The following is a 16,770-nucleotide window of genomic DNA, read 5'->3' on the forward strand; positions in this document are numbered from 1 at the left end:
TGCGTCAAGGGTTTTCAGGAAACGCACGGAAGCTAGAATTCAGAAATGTTACATAAGGCCTAAAAACCTCAAATGGGTTCTTCAGGAATGACAGCATTTGGATTTATATCGTGAATAAAATTATGAAGGCCCAGCAAACAATTCACTTCCTAAAAAAACATACTTATTACGTTTAACACATTATTGACCTATATTCAATAATGGAGGACCTCAGCTACACATCTGTTTCATTCACAATTGGATTAATTATAAAAATGTGAAACAAAAGGAACGATTTCTTAAATATAAGCGCGTGTCACATTTTGTTTGGAGTTTTGTTAAACTTTTTGGCAACGCAACACGAAGAAAATGTTGTTCCTCGCACTACTGGTACTGCTTGGGTTGACGGAAATCAGTTGTGAGTAATAAAAAATTCGAGTTAAAAATTAATTAAAATTGTACCCCAATAAAAATGCTAACATCCGCATTCTTTTATTTTTTATACGGACCCATCTAGCCGATTTGATGAGGCAACCTCAACGGGTTGAAACCAATTTTCGCAATATGCGCGTACGTCTCAACAATGCCCCAAGGAACCAGAGTCCCCTACCAAACATTAGAGAGGGCCGTGTTGAAATAAGTACCGACTTCGGACGCACTTGGGGCACCGTATGCGCCACACACTGGAGTTTTCGTGAAGCAAATGTTGTGTGCCGCCAACTGAATCTGGGCTATGCGGAAGCTACAAATCAAACCCAACAATTCGGCAACAGCACCACCCATCCATGGGGTATTGTGGGTACATTGTGTCGGGGCAGGGAAAATTTGCTACGCGATTGTTATCGTGAATCGACATATCCGAAAATGTGTAATGCCACAAATCCAAATGTTGCCGTAGTGAAGTGCGTCCAACGCATACCCGATTTGCAATTGGGAATACCTGAAATGCAGAGGAGCGCCTATTTGGATACCCAGCCGCTATCGAAATTAAAATGTGCCATGGAAGAGAATTGTTTGTCGAGAGATGCCTATGAAATTGTGCGCACACAGCCGGAAGCATTGAGGAAACTGCTACGTTTCGAAACAAAGGCGGAAAATGTAGGCGGAGCAGATTTTAGTCCCTACGCCAACTTTGATCAATGGCAATGGCATCAGTGCCATTTACATTACCACAGCATGGAATCGTTTGCTAGTTTTGACATTTACGATTTCAGCTATCGCAAAATGGCCCAGGGACACAAGGCATCGTTTTGTCTCATGGACACATCGTGCAGACCGGGCATACGTCCAAAGTATACCTGCGGCAATAGGGATCAAGGTAAGATTTGTTAATTTTAAAATCAGATCCTAAAAATGTTGAGTTTCAATTTTCGATTTTAAATGAATTAATTTTATTTTTGTACTTTCCCTTACAAAAGGCATCTCGGTTGGCTGTGCCGACACCTATAATGCCCAACTCGACTGTCAATGGGTTGATGTAACAAATTTACCACCGAATCGTACGTACATCCTCCGAGTTGCTGTCAATCCGGACTATGCCATCGGCGAAGAATCGTTTGAAAACAATGGCGCCGAATGTTTGTTGGATTATACGGGTGAACGTAGCACTACCAGATTAAGAAATTGTACTCAAACTCCACTTTGGTATGCAAAATAAAAAAACTAAAATTGTTTATTTTGGTACGGCTTAATTGTAAAAATAAGTTTGAAAATATTAGTAGGTTTATATCTACTAATGTTGGTGGGAGGGACATCGGTAAATCATTTCGCAAGTTACAAGAGTTGTGGTGGAGATTCCAAAATGGGCGATCCGATATATGACATCTTTAATGTTGTTGTTTTTCCTAACCGATATATTTAATTTTTACACTTGATCTAATGTTGATAAAATATTGAGTTATGCAAATTTTGCTTTCACTCCTTACGGAAGTCAATTTTATTCGAAACTTTGGCCTATTAAATGGGAGTTGTCAAGATGAGTGGCTCAACATTGTCCATTTTTGTACCTGATCTAAATATTACGATGTGTCCAGTTTGAAGCATATCAAAATGGTGAACTTATGTAGGTATGGAACCAGAAGTGTAAAAATGTTACTATGTACAAAGTTTGTCTCGATAAAGATTTCCTTTAGTCCTGTAAAGTCTTCTGCCTATACCTCGAAGGTCTTCTATCAATTGAGTTGATCGGTTGACAGATAGATATACAGGGTGAGATGAAAAAACTGCAACCAACTTCAGACTGTTGTCATTTCTAAGCCACTCGTACGACAGCTGTTAAGCTCAATATATTGGCTACAAGCGTACAAAAGCATTTTGGTGAGAATTTTCCAGAAAAAAAGTTATTCGTGATAGAATTCAAGTGTGATAGTGTGACTTCTTTATATTTGGCTGGAAAAGTGGCTATCGTTACAGCACTCCAGCATTTAAATGTGAATAAATCTTTTGTATCTCGTACCATCACTCGTTAACGTGCTACTGGTAGCGTAGCCGACGTCAAGGAAGTGGACGGAAGAAAACAGCGATGGTCGCTCTCCGGTCGTATTAATCGGCCGCAGACCTTGGACATTCCAACAGGACTTAGCACCATCGCACTCAGCACGCGCCACCCAAGAATGGTTACGAAATGATTTTCCTCGCTTCATTTTCAGCCCAATGGCCACCAAAATCTCCGGATACCAATCCGGGCAGCGTGTGACGGTTTCAAGGCCATAATTCGTGCCAAAGGTGACCAATTCGAACAAATCTAAACTTATTCTAAAATGATAAGCTATTTTCGACATGTTTTGCTTTCATTCAATAAAATTAAAAAAAAAAAAAATGTAAAAATATGACGCTTTACTTTGTTGCAGTTTTTTTTATCTCACCCTGTATATCAAATTTCAGTATTCCAGCTCTATTCCTTCACCCAATACCAAATTTAGTACCACCCATAGTAGTTTTCGTACAAATATCAAAACAAATCACAAAAACAGATACTATTAGTAATCTCAGATTTTTATTTCTATTCCTTCTCCCAATACCAAATATAGTACCAGTCAGTACTTTTCGTAAAATTATAGTGCACTTTACCACCTCCATATGTCCAGATTTCAAGCCCCATATGTGCACCCAATACAAAATATAGTACTGTTCATTACTTTTCGTACGTTGTGGTACACATTTCCAAAGCCTCCTCTTTATCACAAATCTTCCTCCAAAAGGGACCCCAGTCCGATATTTCAAAATGTTCTAAATTTAGAACTATTTACTACAGTTCCCACACTTAGTACACATAACCAAAACCACTTTATATATCTAACTTACTTTCCTACCTTGATTCTCACACCCAATTTCAAATTTTTAGATCAATCCGTTCACATAATACGAGGCGTACCATTTTAGAACTTTTCGTAACCTTAAAGTACGAATTCTGGTATTTCCTACACTTTCAGAAATTTCAGAATTCTAATTAATTAATTAATTTTGAGTACCTTTCGTACCCTTTTAGTACGAATTTCGAAGACCCAGCCTTATCTCATGCCTGCGCACCAAGACTTACCTTCGTGCAAAATTCAAGCTTCAGCCGTTTACTCTGGACGTTGATTCTCGGTCAGTCAGCCAGCATTCTGCCCTAATCCAATAATAAAGAGCGAAATTTTTTGTAATCGAGAGACATCCGAGATGGTAGGGGAACTTTAGCATAGCACAACAGGACCAATGACTATAGATGTGGGTGTGGACATCAAGTGCAGCCACTCATTAGCTATTATGTCAATCAATTCAAAACGGTTTTCATTGAAGAAGCTGGCAGAATATGCAAGGTATCTAGGAGAAAAAGAACCGTTTTACTTCTTTCAATTAGTAGGTTCAATTTAAGAATCGTGGTGAGCATATTAAATGTCCTTTGCAGTACCGGATATCTGACCTCTAGATGGGATAATGGTTTTTGTAGCAGTAGTACATGTAAGTATTTGCGTTTTGTTAATCTGGTTCCAGCTCCAGGTTTAGAAATTAAGCTACTTTACGAATTGAAACGACAACGTTACTGCGCCAAAAATTACCTGGTTTCTCTGGGCAGCTGGCGTTCTTCAGATGCAATGAATGGGGGTGGACTCCGAGGACGACATTCATTTTATATCAGCTGATAGCATCCGCGACTGCATCGGTATGAATGCCACTCAGACCTGTCTGATAGGCTAGGTCCACTGGTGTCATGAGAAGGCACCCTGTCGCAGTTCTCAGGGCAGCGTTCTGGCAGGTCTCTATGTGCTTCCACTGCGTAGCACTAGTATTCGCAGACCATACTGGTATTCGCAGACCATACTAGTATACTAGCTGACCACAGCCCGACCTATCGCGTTATAAGAGGTCAACAAGGTTTCCTTGTCCGCACCCCAAGTGCTGCCGGCTAGCGCCTTGAGGGCCTTTTAATTTTGTCGCAGATAGCTGTGGCTTGCGCGTGACCCCTAGAATCTAGGGGTAGTTGGGTACTGTAGACTATGTGTGTTCGAAGAAGAGGTACAGACTCTTCGTTAGGTGGAATATATAAGCCCTAACGCTATATTCAGCTGTAGATCCCATTATTATTCACTGGTTCGCTAAAAGCAAATCATGGCTAGGTAAGCCCTCGCATAATAAGATATATCTATCTCTTCTTCCCTATTTATATCTTCTTAATTCTTCTTCGACTTACACAAAGCTATAAGCTATAAAGCCTATATGTGGAGGACGTTTGGATATCCATTGAACTATGTCAGCTTGTAGCCCGAAGCAGATTAGCAATGTAATAACGGCTGAAGATCGTTCGAATAAAAAACGTGTTCCAAGTTTAATATTTGTTATTTATTTATTTTCTTTTTGTATACTTTATAATTATTACAATTAATTTTGTTTTTGCTGTTTTATTATTTTTTTTTTAAACGGTATTTTTTGTTTATATATTTTGTTTTTTAAAAAATACATAGACTATTTTTTCTTTTCTGTTTATAATCAAACATTTTGCATTCATATGTATCTATACTAGATCATGTTGTGATATCTATGTAATTAATTATATAGTTTTTAATACTATTACAAATATGAAACTGAAGTTGTAACGTAATACCAAGAATGCAACTTAGTCTATGTTGGAATAATATTAATCAATTTGGGAAATTAAATTGATCACTGCACAAAGTAATAAGAAATGCTTTTTAAACATATAAACAGTTATTAAAAGTAGGAGAATGTTGTCAACAATGAGTTAATTTTTTTTAATTAAATAATAATTTAATTTAAACAACTAATTAAATTAAAAAATGAACACGTAAAATCAATTATTCATTATTCTAATATCATCTACATCATATTCTCAGTGTGAGCATTTGGATGTATTTGTTGCTATATTTTTTTTATTCTAAATAATTACTTCAATGTGAATAAGTGTATTTTTTATGTATTATTTTTTTTCAAATTTCCTTCAGCTTTAATTATCTAAATTTTCACATAATTCTATAGATTTTAGTACACATAGAGTCCAATTAGAAGCGGGGTTTTGGAATTAAATATATATGTGTATGTGTGTTTACTGGAATCCATATTTGTACTGATATTCAAGACTTGATGATAAAATGAATCTAAAATAACTCAACACTATAAATAAAAATAATAATTACAACAAAAACAAATGCAAAAACTCACCCGTTTGTGGTAGTTTAATGGAAGAACTTTTGTGATGAAAAATTAGCATCTCTAGTTTGGTTCTTTGAGTTGTGGGTGGAAATATTGAAAATGTGTAAAATTAATCAAGTATGGTACAATACGTACATGGTAGGTTATAGCTTTCGATCCATATTCTATATAAAAAAAAGTCAGAAAACAACATAACCTTTGCATTTGTGTGAAAATGGTGGAGTCCCAACCCCGTAGAATGAAATAGGGAGTTCCACATTGTGGGGTGATACCTCTGGAACTGTTTGACCACTTATTTTCCGGAATTCGTTGCACTCCAGACGGCAAATAGATCGTAACGTGTGCGGATAGTTGTGTAAGAATGAACATCTATCTCGCGGAACCTGCCGCCTACTTCCACGCGAGGAATATGAAAACATCCGTCACTAAACCAACAGCCACACTCTTAATAACATGATCTGATTATATGAGAATAGAGGTGATTGTCCAGGTTGAGTGAAATGTAATTCCGACCCCGCATTGTCTCAAGATCCTATGGGTCACATTCGACAGCATGTTCAAATCGTTCTCGCAAGCCACAAATATCTGCAAAATTAATATTAGGAACAAAGTCCTCAAGGTTCTAGCCGGCAGAACTTGGGGTGCGGGCAAGGATGCTTTGGATTGACCTCTTATAACGCGATAGGTCAGCTGGCCGTAATCAGTGTGGTTTGCAAATAAAGGTGGAATGCAGTGGAGGAACATACAAACCTACCAGAATGTTTCCCTCCGAAGAACTGCGACTAGTTGACCATCTACATGAGGTGGTAAAGGACCTTCACGTACGTCAGCATAACCATATGCTATCGGTGCAGTACCTGATTGTGTGTTATCGCGGGAGTAATCGAAACCATTAGGAAGGTCATAGATGATCTATAGATGGAGGTCCAACGCCATAAGAGAGAGAGCATCTAGGTCAAGAAGATAATCAGGCAGGTCTGATTGGCATTCATACTGATGCAGTCACAGATGAATTTGTCCCCAACGCAGCTGAAAAAAGTCGGCTGCCAATACCTACCAGGGTAGTTTTGTCCCAACTACGTTGAGGATAGTGAAGGGGTGTGATACAGGCCCGCGCAATAAGCTCTTAATTGCCCAGCCAAACCTCCTCCACTCACACCAGAAGATCTTTGGCTACAGCCCGCGAAATTTTTGAACCTGAAGCCAGAACCAGATTAGCAATTAACCAAAATAACAATAAAGCTTTGCAGTAAAATTGAGAATAATTTTGGCAGCTCAAAATATTCGCCCACGAAATTTTTGACCGTGAAGCCAGAAGCAGATCTGCAGAATTTAACTAAAAAAAAAAACAACAAACCGTTGCAGTAAAATTGAGAATAATTTTGGCAGCTCAAAACATTCGCCCAAGCCAAAGATATCTGCGATAAATTGAAAAGTAAAAAAATGTCCGTAAGTAGCAAGTCAACAACATTTGGGGTGCAGTTAAAAAGACCATTAGTAGAATCATTTAAGACCATTATATAGTGGCTAGAACTCACATACCCCCATGAGTCTGAAGTCAAAACCTCGCCAATCCAAAGAAACTAACAAAAAAATACACAGTTTACAATTCTTTAGAATATTGCTGACGATATTATTATTGTTATTATTTAACTGACATTTATGGCATTTTTTCATTAATTTTAACAATAAAATATTTTACAATCATGAGGGTCCAGATAATTATCAAAATAGTTTGCGTTTAAAATGTTCTATAACCAATTTTCATGTAAATTTTTAATACAATTTGTTTCTAGATTATTACAAAAATTAAATTTTATAATTTCTTAATTTCGGTTTAGTAAACGTAACTAAAGAAATGAAAAAAAAAAAAAAATAATTATTTATTAAAATTATTTCATAATTTGTTTTGTTTTTACTTCTGTAAAAACAGAGTATGTATAAATTATGCGTTTTTGTTTGCTCATTTTGTAAATATGCAATAAATTTGTAATATGTTTTATAGTTTAGTTTTTATTGTTGGATATTTATTTTTGTGGGTGTGTTTTTTTAAAAAGAAGTCTTTTAAATTTCGTAAGTAATATTAAAAAATACACAACTTAATATTAGAAAAAAAAAAACGAGGAAAAAATACAGTTACAAATTAGCAAAAATAATAATGTACAAGAAATTTAAACACGTGGACTAGAAAGTCATGGGCTTAAGAGATTATTGGTATTTAATTTCGGTTTCCGACAATGTTTTTGAGATTTCGTTGCCAGCTATAAAATCCAAAGTTCAAAAATCTTTGCATTGAATATATTCTAGTTCCCGTCGAGACTAGGGTCAGTTTAAAGACAAAGAAAACATTTTCTACAATAATGGCATTGTAATAGCAAAGACTCAAGTAAGACTCGTGGACTTTAGAGCCCACGTGCTATATAGATATAATTATACAAACAAATGTATCAAATTAAATTGTTTATAGTTACGATATTTACTTATTAGACACAATGCTAAAGTGTACAAATAAAACTTAATTCTAAGAAAAAGAAAATATAAACTAAACAGGACTCCTAAAATATCAGGAGAAAGACTATATACGACTGTATTATCCTTAGCACGTAATGTGATTAGGGGGTTGTTTGTTGCCCATAAACATGGGAGGGGTGTCTGGTTTTTCAAGGATCTTCTTTTTCCTCTATTCTCTATTCTTTGTATGGAAAATTATTCTCATTAATCGATATGCTTAAAGAGAATATTTATACAATTAATGGATTTTTTTGGAAAATGAAATTGTATGAATCTCTGTGTGTTTGTGTGTGTGTATTGTACGTATTCTTACATTTAGATGGCAAAAAAGGATTCCCATTATGATTTTATAAAATATATAATTTGTTTTTTCTTTCTTGTAATTGCAGTTAGTTACGGTAGATTATTTGAAAATGTAAGATGATGATTATTTTTTGTTTCTTTTTATTATTTGTATAATGTTGTGCGGTTGTTTGTTTGTATGGCATATGCATACATGCCAACAATGGGGGTAGTGAAGAATTTTATTTCCGATTATACGTTTTTAATATTCCGTTTTTTTAATTTTATTTGTTTTTCTTTTTCGTCATTTAAAGTAATTTATTTCTTAAAGTGGCTGTCCTAAAAGGGGTTAAGTAGTTCTTGATAATTAATTGTTTTTATGGTTGATGTTGTTCTTGTTGTTTTGAAGTGGCATTAGTAGTGTCAGTAGTAATTGTTGTTGTTGTTGACATTTTCATTGTGGAATTATTGATTTTCTTCTATCAGCTCTCAACAGTTGTTGAACTAACACTATGACTAGTGGTTAACAAATGTTCGGGAATGGGAATGGGTTGAGTTCTAGCCGGTTGTTTCTTCTGCAATGAAAACAAAAATAAATAAATTAATACAATGAACTTTCAAGTGAGGAATTTAAGAACAAACAATATATTCACAACAAATTATACAGGGTGAGAAGAAAAAACTGCAACAAACTTCAGACTGCTGTCATGTCTACGCCACTCGTCCGAAAGCTGTTAAAATTATTCCAGAGGCAGCTCATTATATTCTTTACAAGAATAGAAAAACATTTTGGTGAGAATTTTTCAGAAATAAAAGTTATTCGTGATGGAATTCAAGCGTAATAGTGTGATTTCTTTATATTTGGCTTGAAGACCACAAGTGGCTATCGTTAGAGCACTCCAGAATTTAAATGTGAATATATCTTTTTTATCTCGTACTATCGCTCGTTACCGTGATACTGGTAGCGTAGCCCGACGTCACGGAAGTGGACGGAAAAAAACAGCAACATCAGCAGAAATGGTTCGAAAAGTAAACAAGCGACTTGATCGAAACCCGCGTCGCAGTGCCCGAAAAATGGCTCGTGAGCTGAACATATCTCAATATTCAATTCGGCAAATATTGAAAAATGAGTTCGGTGTAAAGACATTGAAATTCCAAAAAGTACAAGAACTTATACCGCTACAGAAAGAAAGTAGACTCAAAAGATCTAAAGAGTTTCTTCGCTTGGCTGAAAGTGGTTAACTGCCGAATTTGGTTTTTTCAGATTCGTTGTCCAGCAGTTTGTAAACAAGTAAGTCAAAGAGGTCAGCTGAAAATGTGCAGCTTCGGTTGGCCACCAGAACTCAAGCGCCGGCAATGGTGATGGTGTGGGCCGCCATAACAGCCGATGGTCGCTCTCCGCTCGTATTAATCGACCATGGTATCAGAATAAATGCCGAATATTATCGCGAAAATATTTTGGAGGGTGTATTAACGTCTTGGGAACACAAACATTTTGGCCGCAGACCTTGGACATTCAAACAGGACTCAGCACCACCGCACTTAGCACGCGCCACCGAAGAATGGTTACAAAATGAGGTTTCTCGCTTTCTTTCCAGCGCGCAATGGCCACCAAAATCACCGGATACCGATTCGTTGTGTCTGGAGTATTTTGGAAAGCCAAAAGGACACTAAAAAATGCCAAAGTATCGATCACCTCAAGCAAGCAATTTCGCCGGGAATGGGCTAAAATACCGCAGAGCAACATTCGGGCAGCGTGTGACGGTTTCATTGGCCGTTTGAAGGCCATAATTCGTTTCAAAGGTGACCAATTCGAACAAATCTTAACTTATTCTCAAATTTGATGCTATTTCCGACATTTTTTGCATTCATTCAATAATATTAAAAAAAAAATGTAAAGTTATGGCGTTTTATTTTGTTGCAGTTTTTTATCTCGCCCGTATATGGCCCACTTTCAATACAAAAAGTCCTGCAGACATAATATACATTTGAGTAAAATTTTATCAACCTACTTCATTTCGTTCGGAAGCTAGAGTGATTTCCACAGACGGACAGACGGACGGGCATCGCTAAATCGACATAGAATTTTATGCTGATCAACAATATATATACTTTGTGGGGTCTAAAATGTATATTTCGAGGTGTTACGAACGGAATGACAATCTTAATATGCCCTCCATACTATGGTGGAGGTTATAAAAATGGCGAGTCATTTCTCTCTTGCCGTTTGTTTGAAAATAACTTTGGTAAGGACTCCCATTTGACCAACAACAATGACCAACTTCACTGCTTATAAAAGGTCTTACTTCCTGCTTATTTCTAGTCATCTCGATAAGGATAACTTTTTGCTAATCGACAAAACCCACTATGCTCTAAGAAAGGTCCATATACACTCCATCCTAGACAATTGAAAGGACTCATTTAAAGCCTTCTATAAAGTGTACAGATTATAGATTCGTATCAAAAATCTCCTCCTTATTGTTTGTTAACATAGCTTCTACCCATTTTGACCCCATTCTTAAAAGTTTTCTTTAAATGTGTCCTTAGAATGTTTATAAGTGAGGTTGTAAATGTAGAAGACTTTCATTAATTATACCCTACAACACTATGTTTTGGGGGTATTATAAGTTTGATTGGGCCAAAAATTATGTAACACCACGAAATATTGGTTTCCCACATAGGAAAGTATATATGGATCTATCTATCTCGCCGAGCTGAGTTGATCTAGCTATGTATGTCCGTCCATCCGTCCGTCTGTCCATGTTAATTTGTAATCACTTTACAGGTCGCAATTATGGCCCGATCTTCACGAAATTTGGAATGGAGGTGGGGCTATGGTCAGAATAGAACCCTATTTCTTTTGGAGATGATCGCATAATATTTAGAGGTTGAAATGGACCAAAAACTGAAAAAATTCCTGATTTTGCAGTTGCTCTACAGGTCGCAATTATAGACCAATCAAAGCGGAAGTTAGCATGCGGCTAGAGCTTTGGGCTGGGCAGAAGCCTTCCAATTTTGATGGTCATCGGGTAACATTTAGTGGGTGAAATAGGCCCCAACATTTGTGTTAAATAAAAGTCAAATTTTCCATTAAACCGCGAATATTTTTAATCCCGGCGAAATGGACCAACAAATAAAAATGTTCGTGATTTTGCAGCCATTATAAAGGTCACAAATAGAAACCAAAGGACACGAAATCTCGCACAAAGTTAGAGTTTAGGACAGCGGGTACAATAGACCACTAATTTTGTGTGAAAAAATACCAGCATTACTTTTAGGCGGTATCCGAAATACACAAAAGGGCAACTTCTGGCTTTTTATGCTGATTTCGTTGACGAATATAGCCAAATATCGTAGACAAGCAAATCATATAAATGAGTCTAAATTTGGAAGTGCGCAGGGGCTTCATGCTTTTGGAGATGATTGCAAAATATTTAGCGGTTCAAATTAACCAAAAACAGAAATGTTTTTCCGATCACACAATTGAAGCCAATCGACACGCCTGTGAAGAGAGTTAAGGACAGGGAAAAATTCTAGCATTTTAGATGACCATTGGATTATATTTAGCTGTAAAATCGACTACAGCAAGATGCATACACATTGGGCAAATGTCCCTAGTCAAAATCCTAATTTCAAAAGCGAAATCTTCCAATATGGATTTAGACATAAGGGGGTTTCTAACATATTGTAGTGTTGAAGGGTATAACATAGTCGGCCCCACACGACTGTAGCCTTTGCTTACTTGTTTTAAAAATAATATGTGAAAACTGCAACTCAGTCAAAAATGCTTAATATATTCCATGGTCTATATAAGATGAGTTGGATAAGTCTATCTGACAATTAAATTTGATATCAAAATTCATAAATGTGCTTTTAACTTTAAAGAAAGTCAAGCCACAGCAGCTAAAAACCTTGTAAAAGTAGTCCTATTGTCCGACCTCATATAGGCCAAGAACATGTTCAAATAGTCAATAATCCAACAATTGAAATGTACCCTTTACCTTACCGGACACATTTATTAAAGTTAAAGCGGGTTTATTAGTTCTGTCTTTCGTTATTTCGCTTTTGAAAGCTTGTAATAATGGTTCTTATCTTGTCTATAAAAACTACTTTCTGTTCATCTATAAAGACTCCCAATGTTTAAATAATCGGCTGTAGATGTCCAGGGGGAATATTTTTGTAGTATTTTATAGTCGTCTATAATGGCCTCCAGAAGTACCTAGGGAAAACTTGCTTGCGTCACTCTTGATCACTTGGTGATCTCTTTGCAAATAATTATTTATGTTAGTTTTATTACTTTTTGTGATTATTACATGTTTGATTCAGGAGGTAAAATTACTGTCGATAACTTAACATGCGTTTTTCTGGAAACTGAATTTTTCGAAATGTGACACCCTTTGGGTAAATGACCGATATGTCTAATGAAATATATTTTAAAATACCAATAATAATTAACCTATCTGCTTCATAACATCCAGTGCCATATTGAATTGCATTTAACTCACCTTTCTTCGGAAGGGGAAGCATCCAGTTGTGTCTGGTTGAGGTATGGCATTTATTAATAAATCGGGTGTTGGATTATCATCGGGACCAAATACATTTAGTTCTCTAAAACAATCAGTTTCCATCATTTCATTTTGCCATGATATTGAAACAGAACCAGTATTGAATTTCGTATAGAAATTCGAATCGGATTCATCAATATTAACACCTTTAACCGTTGAAAATTGTTCAATATCCAAGACATCTTTGGCATAAACTGCATGGGGCTGGAATTTTAAGAAATTAAACATAACAGTTACCAATAATACAAGAATCATGTTGAAATCACTACTTACATCTGGTACAAACGGTGGTTCAACCATACCAGCCTCTAAACGTTTCCAATTGATACAATTAAAAAACGGATGCAGTTTGACTTCGCGAGCACCAAATCGACCATTGCGGCAGCCTAAACGTAATTTGACAGATTTGGCGAGTAACTGTTGGCATAATGAACGGGCCTCGTCGGTAAATTTATTGGAATACTTTTCAGGATCCTCCTGCAATTTATCAATGTGAACAATTTTTTAGCTAATGTCTTATAAAATGGTATTAACAAAACACACCTTAACTCTTCGGTCGACTTCTTCACGTTTGACTTTTTCTTTGCGTGCCCTAAACGGAGCCTGACCCTCAATCATTTCATAGAGTAAACAGCCAAAACTAAACCAATCCGGTGAGAATGAGTATTTTTCATTGTCGATTACTTCTGGAGACATGTAACCTTAATAAGGAGCAGAAATTAGTATGAATTGTACAGATAATGTCAGAGTGTTTTACTTACCCACTGTTCCCACACGACCTCGAACCATTTCACCATCAATTTCCACAGCTAAACCCAGATCGGAGATACGTACATGCCCATGATCGTCTAGTAAAATATTTTCTGGTTTACAATCTCTATAGACAATGCCTTGTTGATGTAAATGCTCCAGGCCGCAGACAACTTCGGCAGCATAAAATCTAGCTCGTGCCATTTCAAAACCCGGATCACCGCCCATATTGTAAATGTGGAATTTTAAGTCACCACCTAGAATGTACGTAAATATTAATTCAATTAAAAAAAGACACTGTCCAGCTAGATTTGGAGGGTGGAAAAGGACATTTTCATTATGCAATGCATGAGTAATGGCGTAATATCTAAGTTTTGGTGTTGTAAAATGACATGTGTCCAATCTTATAATCGGACACTTTTAAGTATTTTTTAAACCACTATTTGGACTATAATTTATTGTTTTTAAGTCTACGTGGATTTTTAAAAATATATGTTTTTAAAGAATTGGATCTTAAATTATTTATAACGGATAATTTCAAGGACTATATGGGTTTTAATCGAGTATTTTTTAATCTTATATAACCGTAGATTTTTAAAGATTTTAATTTAAAGAATATCAGACTATATTTCGGATTTTTTTAAAGAATATTTTTTTCGAATACTAACATCAGAATAATCGTGTACTTTTAAAGAATATTTTCCAGTAATTTATAAACAATAATCAAGATTTTTTTAAATAACATATTTTTATGGATAATCCGGACTATACAGGGTGAGAAGAAAAAACTGCAACCAACTTCAGACTGTTGTCATTTCTAAGCCACTTGTTCGACAGCTGTTAAAATTATTCCAGTGACAGTGGTGAGAATTTTCCTGAAAAAAAGTTATTCTTGATGGAATTCAAGCGTGATAGTGTGATTTCTTTATATTTGGTTGGAAAACCACACGTGGCTATCGATAGGAACTTCAGCATTTAAATGTGAATAAATATTTTGTGTCTTTTGTGTTACCGTGATACTGGTAGCATAGCCCGACGTCAAGGAAGTAGACGGAAGAAAACAGCAACATCAACAGAAATGGTTCGCTTGGCCGAAAGTTGTGAACTGTCGAATTTTGTTTTTTTGGTTTTCCGATGAGAAAACATTCGTTGTCCAGCAGTTTGTAACCAAACAAAATAATAGTGTTTACTTGCCAAAAAGGTCAGCTGAAAATGTGCCCATTCGGTTGGACACCGGAACTTAAGCGTCGGCCATGGTGAGGGTGTGGTCTGTCATAACAGACCGAGGCATGAGAATAAATGCCGAATATTGTCGCGAAAATATTCTGGAGTGTGTAGCCTTGAGCACGCAAACATTTTGGCCGCAGACCTTGGGCATTCCAAAACAGGACTCAGCACAATCGCACTCAGCACGCGCCACCCAAGAATGGTTACAAAATGTTAAAGTTATTCTAACATTTTGTAACATCTATTTCCTACATTTTTTGTTTTCATTCAATACAATAAAAAATGTTAAAGTTATGGCGTTTGACTTTGTTGCAGTTCTTTTATCTCACCCAGTATGGACCATAATCGTGATTTCCTTAAAGAATATATTCCCAAGGATTATCAGGACTAAAATCCAGGATTCCTAAAGGATACTTTTTCAAAGACTAGCAGGACTATAAACATAGACTTTTGAAAAATATTTTAAAATGGCGATTTGGACTATAATCATGATTTTTTACAGAATATACTTCCAAGGAAGAAGCTCGGATTCAAAAGAACTATTTACCATTTAAATTTTCTTTATTTAAATTTTCGCGTCCTAAAATGCTTCAAGAAAATGTTTTGTTTGCTAAAAACTATTAGTTTTCTAATCATTTAAAATTAAGAAAGTTTAACATTGGTTTAAAAGTGATAATAATTAAAGTTTCCCCTAATAAAAATCAATATATTATAATGTATTTTATGAAACATAGGCATTTTACCAAAGGCTCTCTATAAATATCAAAACGACGGACTAGCTATAAACACAGTTAGTTACACAAAATGAGTTTTTATTTGCTAAGAAACCATTTATTAGGTTGGCTGACTGGTCTTGACTTTTCTTGTATGTGTGTTTATCAATTGAGCAAAAGTAAAAGAAATCATATTATTTTGTTATGTTAATGTATGGAAAACATACAAAGAAATTTTCATCGTATACATACACTAACATCGTATGGTATCATCTCTGTGATTATTTTATATTCAATGATGTATATTCTCTTGTAAATTGAATGGAAATTCAATTAAACTTTCCAATTGCGTCGAACATACATACATATATGCATATACATGTGAAACAATAACAATATGATTGAATATCATTTATTAACAACAGCAGCATAGAATGGCATAACATAACAAACTACGATGACATAACAAATTTGATAATTCAATAATCAAAATTCATGAAAGGCCATCCAATGAAAACCAATTATGTAATTAATGACCAACACTGAACAAGTAGGGAAGACTCTTTTAAACACCGATATTTGATATTTGGCAAGTAAATCTTGTTTGTTGTACATACACAGCTTTGTGTTTATGTTTCTTCTATTGCCATGAATCAATGTATTTTAGTATTTGTAATATAAAGCATACTTTAAGGAGTCTACATAGTCTATGAAGTATGTGCATGACAAGTTTTAATATTGTGAAAATTAATTAATTTATACAAAATTTAAAAGACCTAGCTCATGTTAAAATTTTTATAGGCTATTCTATCTTCTTGTATTACAAACAAGAAAGCAATTGGATTCTAAGAGATGATTAAATCACTAAAGTTTTAACATTAAATTCACTTTAAGGAGTATAAAGAAGGTCAACATGTGTACGAGACCGTTGAATTTTAAAATTTGGTATTCTAATTTTTCCAACATGATTTTTTTTATAAAACTTCTTATTTATCGAATTATGCCATCATTGTTATGATATCTTAAAGACGAGACCTATCATAATGGCATTATAAAACAGCGTAATTTAATTTCTTACGATAAGAACCATTGTT

The 16,770-nt window shown here is 35.4% G+C and overlaps 2 protein-coding genes across 4 annotated transcripts in view; one reads left to right on the forward strand and one right to left on the reverse strand.

Annotated features, from left to right (window-relative positions):
- The first annotated feature begins 225 nt into the window (after window positions 1-225).
- Window positions 226-1,636, forward strand: LOC101887295 (lysyl oxidase homolog 2). Its single transcript, XM_011295061.3, has 3 exons — window positions 226-397; window positions 497-1,297; window positions 1,398-1,636. Exons 1-3 carry the CDS (start codon window positions 349-351, stop codon window positions 1,634-1,636), a joined length of 1,089 nt encoding a protein of 362 aa, XP_011293363.1. The 5' UTR covers window positions 226-348.
- A 5,601-nt stretch (window positions 1,637-7,237) lies between these two features.
- The window catches only part of LOC101901760 (G protein-coupled receptor kinase 2), a 353,962-nt gene continuing 344,429 nt past the window's right edge, over window positions 7,238-16,770 (reverse strand). For all 3 annotated transcript variants that reach the window (XM_059128652.1, XM_059128650.1, XM_059128651.1), the window contains 5 exons: window positions 13,748-13,993; window positions 13,530-13,687; window positions 13,260-13,463; window positions 12,927-13,190; window positions 7,238-8,996 (listed from right to left, as the gene is read on the reverse strand). In XM_059128652.1, the coding sequence (XP_058984635.1) occupies window positions 8,904-8,996; window positions 12,927-13,190; window positions 13,260-13,463; window positions 13,530-13,687; window positions 13,748-13,993 (965 nt within the window). In that variant the 3' untranslated portion in view covers window positions 7,238-8,903. The remainder of the gene's footprint in view (window positions 8,997-12,926; window positions 13,191-13,259; window positions 13,464-13,529; window positions 13,688-13,747; window positions 13,994-16,770) is intronic.

This window comes from Musca domestica, unplaced genomic scaffold (assembly GCF_030504385.1).
Source record: "Musca domestica strain aabys unplaced genomic scaffold, Musca_domestica.polishedcontigs.V.1.1 56, whole genome shotgun sequence".
Lineage (NCBI taxonomy): Eukaryota > Metazoa > Arthropoda > Insecta > Diptera > Muscidae > Musca > Musca domestica.